Source organism: Thamnophis elegans, chromosome 5 (genome assembly GCF_009769535.1).
Source record: "Thamnophis elegans isolate rThaEle1 chromosome 5, rThaEle1.pri, whole genome shotgun sequence".
Classification (NCBI taxonomy): domain Eukaryota; kingdom Metazoa; phylum Chordata; class Lepidosauria; order Squamata; family Colubridae; genus Thamnophis; species Thamnophis elegans.
This window is the reverse complement of record NC_045545.1, coordinates 30,425,032-30,437,350: the sequence shown is the minus strand read 5'-3', so window position 1 is coordinate 30,437,350 and position 12,319 is coordinate 30,425,032. Positions and strand designations below refer to the sequence as shown.

General features: G+C 41.4%; 1 protein-coding gene across 6 annotated transcripts in view; it reads right to left on the bottom strand.

The window, feature by feature from the left end:
- The window catches only part of FYB2 (FYN binding protein 2), a 60,413-nt gene that overhangs the window by 34,451 nt on the left and 13,643 nt on the right, over positions 1-12,319 (bottom strand). For 3 of the 6 annotated variants that reach the window (XM_032218463.1, XM_032218464.1, XM_032218465.1), the window contains exon 2: positions 1,891-2,617. In XM_032218463.1, coding sequence (XP_032074354.1) covers positions 1,891-2,617 — 727 coding nt within the window. Of the gene's footprint in view, positions 1-1,890; positions 2,618-9,494; positions 9,601-9,970; positions 10,122-12,319 lie in introns of those variants that run through there. The other 3 variants (XM_032218466.1, XM_032218469.1, XM_032218467.1) reach the window with 2 other exon arrangements.

Sequence of the window (12,319 nt, the reverse complement as noted above, 5' to 3'; positions counted from 1 at the left end):
GCAGCACTGAAACAACAAAGGCAAAATAGTTGAAGTTTCTTTTAATTTATGAAACTTACATGGCCATTGGATAGATGGGTGGCCATATAAATTTGATTAATAAAATCATTATTTCCTCCCTGTTATTTGCTTAAAATGGACAGCCAAATACATTTCCTAAATAAAATACATTCTATTTTGTCTATGGATGTTGTCATAAATATAATTCAATTAATTGAATGAAATTATAGGCTAGAAAAGCAGGGCATTACTTCTTCACACAACCAAAGGATATTGGACAATTTTGTGTTGGATATGGCCAGCAGAAACCAAAAGCCATAATAGCTGTGGAGTTACTGATTTTAAGAACCTGTATGCCACCTTATAAAATCAACTCAGTTTCTCAATATTCTTTTGCTGAGGAAAATGAATAAGAGGATGTGATGATGCATCTCTTCAGCATGCAGACTGAAAAGTAAGCAGCTTTTCAGCAGATGGGATGGGTATGATCTTGCAGAACTTGTTTGTGTTATTTTATGACAGCCACACTGTATATCAGATTCATAAAAAATGAAAAAAAAAAGAATCCTGTGACTCAGCAGTGAAAAGCCACATAGAAAGGTCAGTTGGGAGAAAACCCTGGAAGCTACATTCAAAATATCATCGTATGAATCACTTGCATTCATTGCAAGTTGGCAAAATTACAGTTTAAGATTAAATTCCCATGAGGCAACTTTTGCGGGGAAAAAATAAAATCAATTAAATATTAATCTTCTTCAGTGTTGGCTTTGGTCCTGGATTTTGTGAAGACTGTCAAAGTCAGAGCTTCCCAATGGTAGGTTTCTCCTCCTCAGTTTGCAAAAAATTCCTTTCAACAGCCACAACAGCATGCTCTGAATGTTTGCCTGGGGAGCCACATATTTTTTCTCTCCCTCTGGTTACTATAAAAGCAAGCACATGGCTTAATATTTATGAAGAACATACGCTGATTAGTAACTAGTTGGGTGCTATCATTTCAAGGCTTTAATCAAACAATAGAGAAATAACACAGTCAGAAAGCCTAATCTTTATCCATCTCCTACAAGTATTAAGCTACAGTCTGGGAAACAAGCCATGGAGTTCGCTGTTGCATTAACTGCCCCGTTGTTAGAGCCTATGTATCAAGATGATTTGATGATATGTTGGAAAAAGCTTTATGATATTTTAGTAATTAGTAATTTAATAAATTTATATGCCGCCCAATCCCGTAGGACTCCGGGTGGCTCTCAGATGTTCTCAAAGAGAAGTTAAGCTTATGTTAGTGTAAGAATTGTCATTCTAATAAAGAAGGGGAGTACCTTCTATGATGGCTGGTATGATACGGACCTTTATCTACCACAACCCTCTATTATCACCCGAACATTGACATCAGGTCTTATGGGCCAGTAAATTATTACTTTCCTCAAGCCTCTGGGAGGGCAAACTGGCCCTCCAGAGGAGAGAAATGGGCCTGTTTCTGGACTTCCAGATCTTCTGGAATTTCCGGTAGGCCCGTTTTTCGCCCTACCAAGGCCTTTGCACAAGCCCTATACTTAACTGGCATGATGAATGGGCTGCGTGGAGATTCCTGGGAGGGGAGGCGAAGGGCAGGATGGGCGGGGCCAGCCAGTACTTGCAACAACCAGTTCAGTGAACCAGATACAAAATTAGCATCTGGTTCTCCCAAATCAGTCCGAACCGGCTGAATCCCACCCCTGCTTACAACCTGAAAAAACAGTTATCACCAATAGATATATGATACTTCTAAGGCTAGGAAGCAGCTGTAAACTAATCACTTTTTGTCTGTGCTCTGGCTATAATTGTCCTTAGACCTCTGAAGCAAATATAGCTGGCTTAATATCAGAAAAGGAAAAAAATATTAAATATATTTACCATTTGAGACCTTGCTTAGACTGTTCGAATTGTTCAAACTATTTGGAGACAAACCAGCAATGACTCTACTTAAGCTTGTCTGACTTCTTGGAGGAACTGGAGGTGAAGTCGTAGGAACAAATTCATTCTGTACGTGGGATGGAGGCTTACACACATCAAGGATCATCCCTTGCTTAAGTCCAGCTATTTTTGCTTTGTCCTCTGTTGAAACATTAGAAACTTGTGGATGGGAAAGAGAAGTTGTCCTGATTGTACACTGTGGTGGTATTGCACCACATTTCTGGTCCCCTTGTGCTGAAGCACTTTCCCAAATGTGCAGTGTGTTGCGAAAAGAATTGCTTGCTCCTTCAGGTCCTTGAGGAGAAAGGCAAGATCTTGGATGTGGTTTCTGCGATTCATCCCCCAATAAAGGTGGCTTGCAAATGGCCCCAGAGAGGTTTGGGTCCTTCCTATCTTTGAGCCTGGCCTTTGGGAATACCATAGGCTTGACTTGCCTGCTTTCCAATTTCTGTGACGTGTAACTGAACTGCTTGGTTTGCTGTTCAGGATCTGGAACCTGCCTTTGGTGCAAGCGTGTTGGTGTGGGTTGAGACGCAGATGAGCCACCTGTATTTTGCCGTGGATTGAATTTGGCAGGAGGCTTCTTTGCAGATTCCATGAGCATATTGGAAAAATTGGAATCATTTTGAAACATTGCTCGAAGACTGCCAAAATCTCTGGGCTTTTCCTAAAATAGACAAAAAAATAAAAAAAAAATAAAGAGAAAAGGTAATTGTCAGTTGCAGCGCTACCAGTGAATTAGTGCCTGGTGAAAATGTAACTCTGTTACTCGGGCTGGAACTAAATTAAAATCTTTCCAGGCCTCCTCTGAATATCCATTGTATCACTGTAATAGTTTAATCATTAGCATACTGGAGCTAATACTAATATAAATAACAAAAGCTGAATAGAAGCACAACAAGGGAAGACTGAAATCCTTGTAGTGAGGAAATTATGTCCAACTACCTATTATTAGTAAGAAGAGATTTTTTCACTGGATTACTTCAAAAGTAGTTAATCTGGTAGCTCCCAGAACTCCTGGACTGTATTTCTTACTTTCCATTAGCCATTCTCATTAGATTTAATCTGGAAAGTTCCTGATAATCTGCCCATGGAGAACTGTAAATCAAATCTATCTTAATGACAACTGCTCTTGCTTTTCTCTCTAATTCTTGCCATTAATTGGCTGGAAACTATACACACGTTAATTTTACACATGTAAAATAACAAAGCACTTTTTACAATCATAACTTTTGGACCCATAAATCAACTCTCACAAATCATGCCTCAGAGCCTCGCTGTAACCATTTATTTCTTCCTGTTTTAAAAAGGTTCTCCGGATATGCTTAGAACTGTGATAGTGAACCTATGGCATGCGTGCCACAGGTGGCATGTGGAGCCATTTGTTAGGGCACCCGAGGCATTGCTCTGTCAACTCCAGCGCACATGCATGCCCTGGCCAGCTGACTTTGGCCTTCTATTAAGGCCGTTTTTCGCCCTTCGGAGGCTTCCTTAAAGTTTCTGGAGCATGAAAAACCGCCCCTATGGGCAAACCGGAAATTCGGGGACGGACTTCAAGTTTGCTCGTAGGGCTGTTTTTCACCCTCCAGAACCTTCAGGAAGCTTCCATGAAAACTCCGGAGGGTGAAAAACGGTCCTACGGCTAAACTGGAAGTCACCATTCCCGAACTTCTGGGTTAATAGCAATAGCAGTAATAGCAATAGCAGTTAGACTTATATACCGCTTCATAGGGCTTTCAGCCCTCTCTAAGCGGTTTACAGAGTCAGCATATCGCCCCCAACAACAATCCGGGTCCTCATTTTACCCACCTTGGAAGGATGGAAGGCTGAGTCAACCCTGAGCCAGTGAGATTTGAACAGCCGAACTGCAGAACTGCAATCAGCTGAAGTAGCCTGCAGTGCTGCATTTAACCACTGGGCCACCTCGGCTCTCTGCATTTAACCACTGGGCCACCTCAACCTCGGTTGCCTGTAGGGCTGTTTTTTGTCTTCCAGAGGATTCAGGGAAGTTCCTGAAGCCTCCGGAGGGCTTCTGGGAGGGTGGGAGAAGCTGTTTTCGCCCTCCCCAGAAAGCCTCTGGAGCCTGGGAAAGGCAAAAAAAAAGCATGCAAAAAGCAAGTGGGGTTTGTGTGCGCATGTGCACTGGGGTCGGCGCATATTATTATGGGTGTGGGCACATCCATGCATGACCCCCCTGTGCACCCCCAGCTTTTGGCACACAATCCAAAAAAGGTTAGCCATCACTGTGCTAGAACAACTTTTCCCAGAACGGACGACAACAAATTCTGGGTATTACACACCTTGGAAATTTGGGAGCTGCCACAATGAGCAAGAGGGTGGTACTAGTTTGAACCACCTGATAAACCTAACAGCCTCACTTAGCACGAGAAACATGTATATTAGCTGGTTTTATCCTGAAATAGATCAGAGATTAGAAAATCTGGGGGAAACAGACAACCCTAGACAGAAGTTCCATTATGCTGAAAAGAGACCTGCTGATGTCTTTAATGAGAAAGCAACACAATTGAGTCTTGTCCTGAGATGTTATTGAATTTTGTATAATTGCATCCAACTTATTAAATACCAAATGGTCTCCTCTGAATAACCTCTCGTAGTCATTGCCAGTGTTTCCACATTAAACAGTGTGATGTAAAGCATCCAAGGGATACTTCAGTTGTTCTGATTGTGCTAGAGCAGCCAGCTGCATGATGCAACCAGGCATGCCAAAGACTCTAGTTGAAACTGGAATCTATCTGCAATTAACACTGCCATACAAGAAAGACAAATGAAACCCACTGATCTTCATCTAAAACACCACGCAGTGTTATGGCTATAACCAATGGCAGCGAAGATTAAATAAACAGCATTGTGTCTGCAGCATGGGCACAATATCTGCATGCTTTTCAAGGAACAAAAACAGCCCAAACACACAGCCCTGTTTATGGTTCTTTATTGAAAACCAGGTGCTCCTCTATTTCTGAATTCTCTTAGATGGTACTCAGAGATGGCCCAATGAAAACAGAAGCCTTTGCCAGGTCACAACACTGCAACAAGGCATCCCAGAAGGATTGTATTCCTGAAAAGAATTATGGTATTATGAGTTAAAACACAGCTGAAACAATAGATCTGGATCCAGAAGAGATGCCTCTGCTTCTAAAGAGCACCACAGGTGCCACGGCATGTCCATGAAGCACAGCACAGTATGCTGGAATTTGAAAATAGCTCTGACAAAACCAGAGATTCTGCAGTGGCACAATATACACACAACAGATCATTCTCTATACTCCCATCAGAACTGGGGGAATGTACAAATCCTTCTTTTTTCCTTCTTACAATCTACCATATTTTTTGGATTATAAGATGCACCTTTTTCCCCCTTAAAAGAGCCCCACCCTTACATCCCATTTTTATGAAAAACGGGCTGTTTTTCAGCAAAATGGGTGTTTTTGCCTTCCACCACCCCCAGAAGCACTCTGCAGACTTCAGCAGGGCTGGGGGAAGGGAAAATGCCCCCTTTTTGGTAAAAAAAATGGGATCATTTTTGCCTTCCCCCAGCCCTGCTGAAGCCTGCAGAGTGCTCCTGGGGGCCAGGGAAGACAAAAACTTTCCCCCCTACTTTCCTCTTCAAAATCTTGGTGCGTCTTATACACCGGTGCGTCTTATAGAACGAAAATTATGGTACTTTTTGATAGTTTCTTTTTAACAAATCTGATTCATTTCCTATCTTAATTATTTTTACAGATAACTCAAAGTGGAAAACATATCCAACACAACACCCACTTCCTATTTGTCCCACAACTACAGTACTGTGGGGTGTGTTGGGCTGGAGAGAGAGGGACTGGCCCAAAGCCACCCATCTGCCTTTCAGGTCTAAGATGGGATTTGAACTCACAATCTCACGCTTTCTAGCCTGATACTTTAACCACTTGTTAAACCTTAATTTTTAGAGGCGGGATACCCTAATGCAAGATTCTGGGGGGAAAGCTCCCTTCTTTCCTACTCCAAATCAAGTTTGATAAGGCCTAACAGTTCTTCACTTATCACCTTTCTAACTAAGAGAGAAAAAGAGAGAAATTCACAATGGGGGAGAAAGAGAGAGAGGGGGGGATCTCTATTACTAATTAGAAATCCTTTGCATATGCAAACACCTCTGAAATAAATTTCCTTGAGTTCAATATTAATGTAACACTTTACTAAACAAACAGGAATTCTACAGGAATTCCTGTAGAATATAATGCACTTAGAATTTTTTAAGTTATATCAGTCCAATAGATGACCAATATTTATGACTAACTCAAAGCTATAAACTGTACTTTACAAGCTACTATAGTTGCGTCAGATCAGATAAGCCACATTATGCATCAGTACAACCACATGATATGTTCTGTAACTACTATGAGTTGGTACAAATATATTACTGAACTCTAGAGATACATGTGTCACTTTTGTTCTACAACAGGGCTGTCAAACTCCCAGCCTGTCAATGAACATGAGGGTAGGAAGAGTGTGAATTATCATGTAATAGTAACAGAGTTGGAAGGGACCTTGGAGGTCTTCTAGCTCAACTCATCACTCAAGCAAGAGATCCTATAAACCATTCTGGACAAATGACTATCCAATCTCTTCTTAAAATCCTCCAGTGAATGGAGCACCCACAACCTCTGGAAGCAAATTGCTGATTATTTGTTCTCACTGTCAGGAAATTTTTCCTTAGTTCTAGGTTGCATCTTTCTTTGGTAAATTTCCAACTGTTATTTCTTGTCCTGCCTTTAGGTGCTCTTAGGTTGTTCCTCTCTTCTCTGTAGCAGCCCTTCAGTGCAGAAAATCAGATCTTTTTGTCTAAGAGATTTGGGGGGAGAGTAAGGATCAAGATTACAATAATAGAACAATACCACCCAAAGGATTGTGAGGGGACTCACTTACAGTTGCACTTCAAGAATCTAGAATTTATTTTGTAAATCGAAAGGGGAACAAGCTCGGAGAATCATTTATTTCCAGGTACTAAATACTCTAAATCTTAGGAGGCACATGTTGCCACATGCATCAGGGACTACAACTAGACTGACACACACTGCACTCAGGAAGTATCTACTCATGCAGATTTTCCCCACTAATCCAACAGGTTCTCAAAAAAGCAAAGAAGGGGGGAAAGCAAAAGAAGCCATTATTCAGGTAGTTTCATGATTAAAAATAAACTGTACAATATCAAGTGTATATGCAGACCATCTCAGGGGCCTTAGATCACTAGTACAATCTAGTGTCTCAGAAGCAGCTCCATTCTTCAGTGGATCTTATTTTGTGTACTTTAGAACAACAACAACAACAATAATAAACTATAGGCCAATCACCTGTTTGCCAACAACATATAAGCTCCTTACTGGACTGGTATCATTGCAAACCAAATTTATGGATACTTGGAAAGAAATAACTTGCTTCCTTTTTGCAGAAAGGATGCTGCAAAAATTCAAGAGGAACAAAGGACCAACTGTTGATTGACAAGTTAATCCTAAAGAATTCAAAGAAAAGACGAACCAACCTGTTCATGGCTTGGATAGACTATAAGAAAGCATTTGATTCAGTTCCCCATAGCTGGATCAAGAAATGCCTGAAAATCTTTGGCATCAGCAGCAACAATCAAAAATTCACGGAAACTTCAATGAACCTCTGGAAAACGAAGCTTATAGCTAATGAAGAACTGGGTGAAGTTGAAATTAAATGAGGCATTTTCCAGGGCGATTCCCTTTCACACCTAATTTTTATACTCTCAATGCTACCACTGACAATCATTTTGAAGAAGATTAACTGTGGATATGAACTTGCAAAGAAAGGACTGAAAATTTCACACTTGGTGTGCATGGATGATTTGAAGCTGTTTGGTAAAACAAAAGCTGAACTGAATTTATTAATTGAAAGCACAAAAGAATTTAGCCAAGACATTGGTATGGAGTTTGGAACTGACAAATGTGCAACAATGGCAACCAAAGCAGGTAAGGTCCTAGAAGATGATGGAATACAACTTGAGAATGAAGAAATGATAAAGGCAGTAAAACCAGAAGAAGGCTACAAGTACTTGGGGATTTTAGAGGCCTCTGACTTAATGCACAATAAAATCAAGGAATTAACTTCAGCCAAGTACATTCGACGAATTCGCAAGATATTAAAGTCCAAATTGAGTGGAGGAAACATCATAAAAGCCATAAATACCTGGGCTATACCTGCGTTTTGATACTCTGCAGGAATAATTGACTGGACCTAGATGGAGTTGAACAATTTGGACAGAAAAACAAGGAAGCTTATGAGAGTAAATCATGCTTTGCACCCTAAAAGTGATGTTGACCGATTATAACTACCAAGAGCAGAGGGTGATCGAGGACTCCTACAAGTAAAACAGACTGAAAGAAGACAAACACAGCTTGAATGATTACATCCAGAAAAGTGAAGAACCAATGATTAAGGAAGTAAATAAAGGAGGCCTTTTGAAGACAACTAAGTTAAAATCTGAATATAAGAAAGAAGTAATTGAGAAACGAGTGGAAAATTAGAAAAGCAAAGCTATGCATGGCCAATACTTGAAAAGTATTGAAGGCAAAGCTGACCAAAAACTAACTTGGAACTGGTTAAGATCAGGAGTACTGAAAAAAGAAACAGAAGGCTTTATTTTGGCAGCTCAAGAACAAGCCTTAGCCACAAACTGCATGAAGGCAAAAATTCAACATGTTCAATATGTCTCACAAACAGCAAATGTCGCCTCTGTAATGAGAAAGATGAGACAGTCGACTACTTGATCAGCGGGTACAGCAAAATTTCACAAACTGACTACCTACAGCGCCATGACCGCGTTGCTAAGATTATTCACTGGAAATTGTGCCAAAAGTTTGGATTTGAGTACAGCAAAAACCACTGGGAACATCAGGTTCAGAAGGTTTTAGAGAATGAGAAAGTCAAGATCTTGTGAGACTTCAGAATCCAGACTGACAGGCACTTGGCCTACAACACACCTGACATAAAAATAATTGAAAAGAAAAAAGTATCGTTCATTGACATTGCAATACCTGGTGATGCACGAATTGAAGATAAACATCAAGAAAAAATCACAAAATACCGGGACATGCAAGTTGAGCGACTGTGGAAAAAGAAATCATGTGTTGTCCCAATTGTAATTGGAGCCCTTGGAGCAATACATAAAGGGCTACCTTGCTATTTGAAAATTCTAAATTTACCTGACTTGAACATTCTGACTCTACAAAAAACCACCCTACATGGAACAGCTTATATCCTCCAACATTACCTTAACAGTTCCTAGGTCCTTGATTAGGACTCAAGCTGTTGAGCTACCAACCAGCCCCAAAGGCTGTGAATCTCACCAAAGATTAACCACATAATAACAATGACACAATCTTGTCCATTGACTGTTAGGCAGAATTAAAATGGAATTGGCCACAAAAACCAAATTACATTAGGAAAGGTAGCAGTAGAAGGAGACAGTGAGCTGCATTGCTACATTCCAGTTTTAGCCATATTTTTTCAGCCAGTGGTAGCCTTACCTAAAACATTGCAGGTAGAAATAAATTGTAAAGAGAAGCCATCTAGAAAGAATGGGAAGCGTTTTCCCCCTTCTGTTGTACTAGGAATGTTTACCGAGAAGCCACGTGTGTAGATGGATAAAGTTCACTTCAGAAACGTGAACCCGCTAAATAAACTCCAGCACCGAAAGCGAGGGAGGGCTCCGGAAAATCCAAACCACAACTGTGGCTCCAGACCAGACGCTGTGCTTTGCTCTAGAGTCTAGACATTAATGCCTTGCTCTAGAAACCAATCCAAAGTATAGCTACCCTCCTCCTTCAAAGCAGTTTGGGTCCGGTCTACTCCACCCCCCCTCACCCCCGAAAAAACCCAAACCCGCTTTCCTGCTGCCCGTGGCAGCGATCCTTAACCAGCTGCAAGCCTCTGAAGAGTTAAGAGAATCGTTGTTTTGTCCCCAACCCCACAAACCCAACCTCTGGCCGGAAGAGTTACCAACCATGTCCATATTTCCCCGCTTTTTGTCGTACTCCTTCCCAAGCCGTCTCCACTCCTCCCAAGCAGCCCATGCCTTGGCTCCAAGGAGAGGAGTCTGGCCAACTTCCTCTATCTCGAACTGCCAAAAGAAAACCGGCAGCGAGAGGCAGAGGAGGAGGAGCGTCGATGCAGAAGAATCGCACCTGAGCTCCTGAATCGGCTCCTCCCCGTCTAAAGCCTGGGGCTGTCTGTAAAGGCAGATTAGGTTCACCTGTCAAAAGAGCTAGCTCTGACATGCACTCCCTCCCTCCCTCCCTCCCTTCTTTCTTTCCTTCCTTCCTTCTTCACTCTTTCTCTCCCTCCTTCCTGTCTAAAAGCCAGATTAGATTCACCTCTCAAAACAGCTAGCTCTGAGATAGAGCCCACCCTCTCTCCTTTCCTTCCTTCCTTCTTTCTTTCCTTCTTTCTTTCCTCCCTCCCTCCCTCCCTCACTCTTTCCCTCCCTCCTTCCTGTCTAAAAGCCAGATTAGATTTACCTGTCAAAAGAGTTAGCTCTGAGATCGAGCCCTGCCTCCCTTCCTCCCTCTCTCCCTCCTTCCTTCCTTCCTTCCTTCCTTCCTCACTCTTTCTCTCCTTCCTTCCTGTCTAAAAGCCAGATTAGAGTCACCTGTCAAAAGAGCTAATTCTGAGATGGAGCTATTCCTCCCTTCCTTCTTTCCTTCTTTTCTTCGTTCCCTACCTCCCTTCCTTCTTTCCTTCTTTTCTTCCTTCCTTCCTTCCTTCCTTCCTTCCTTCCTCACTCTTTCTCTCCCTCTCCCTCCCTGGCATTTCCACACTGGAACCACCGGCCTTAAGACATGGCTACTTCATCTGGAAAGCAAGTCCCACAGCCAGGGCCTTTCAAGCAAAGATTGTGCTGCCCAAGGGACATAGCAGCGAACCAATTTAAGCCTCTTTTGCCACTCTGGATGGGAGATATAATATGTGCAAGTTGGTTTTTGTGATTATTTTGAGGAAATAATAATCAAATGTATTATTTGATATATTTCCCATTCTCATCTGTTTTGGTCAGAACACAGACAACCACTCTGATTCAGTGCATAAAGACAACTATGCCTGGTGTTCTTCTCCTTCATTTTTTCTTCTTTCGGTTTCCTCTGAAAAGGCAATAACATACTTTAACAAATATCAAAGGAAGAGGGCTTGAGGCGGACTCTAAATTAGCCAGAGATTGAGACAAGTTAATTGCACTTTGTCTAGGCAGAGGCTACTACCCAGTCAGAATTAAATAGAATATGTCCTTATTGGTTTTGATGTAGTTAAATTTTTCCCAAGGAAACCGATTGTATTTTAAATAGCTTATATAGAATAGCTAAGAACAGAAGCAAATTATATCCTAATATTTAGTTTTAATCAGCTCCTATGTAAGTTTAGTGTTGATCATATTTTTAATATTTCTGCATGCCAACAAACAATGGAGCACATTCTCTTATTGTTTTATTTACTGTTGGCTTGAAAATGTGTTCAGTTTTGCAGCTTTAGTGCAGACTTTTAATAGAAGGCCTTCAGAATTGTTTCAAAGTTCCGGGTGAGTCAGAAAATTGTTCTACCTGCCAAGAATGTGCTTATTCTGACTGGAAAAATTTGCATTCCCTCATGAAGACCAAATGCATCTTTCATTTCAAGATGCAATGAATATATAGTTGTCTATAATTATATTAGTGCAGGCAGTCTTCGACTTACGACCACAACTAAGCCTATTTTCTGTTGTTGAGACAGTTATTAAGTGAGTTTTACCTCATTTTACGACATTTCTCACCACAATTAAGTATATCACTTAATTGTTAAGTTAGTAGCATGGTTGTTAAGTGAATCAGGACCCTGAGACACTGCAACAGTCATAAATATGAGTCAGTTGCCAAAGGTCTGAATTTAGATCATGAGACTATGGGAATGCTGCAAAGTGTGAAAAATGATCATAAGTCCCTTTTTTTCAGTGCTGTTGTGCCTTCAAATGGTCATTAAACAAACTGTTGTAAGTCAAGGACTAAGGTAAAGGTAAAGGTTCCCCTCGCACATATGTGCTAGTTGACTCTAGGGGGCGGTGCTAATCTCAGTTTCAAAGCAGAAGAGCCAGCGCTGTCTGCAGATGTTTCCATGGTCCTGTGGCCGGCATGACTAAATGCTGAAGGTGGACAGAACACTGTTACCTTCCCACCAAAGGTGGTCCCTATTTTCTACTTGCATTTTTACGTGCTTTCAAGCTGCTAGGTTGGCAGAAGCTGGGACAAGTAACGGGATCTCACTCCGTTACACGGCTCTATGGATTCAAACCGCTGAACTGCTGACTTTTATGATCACAGGTAGTCAA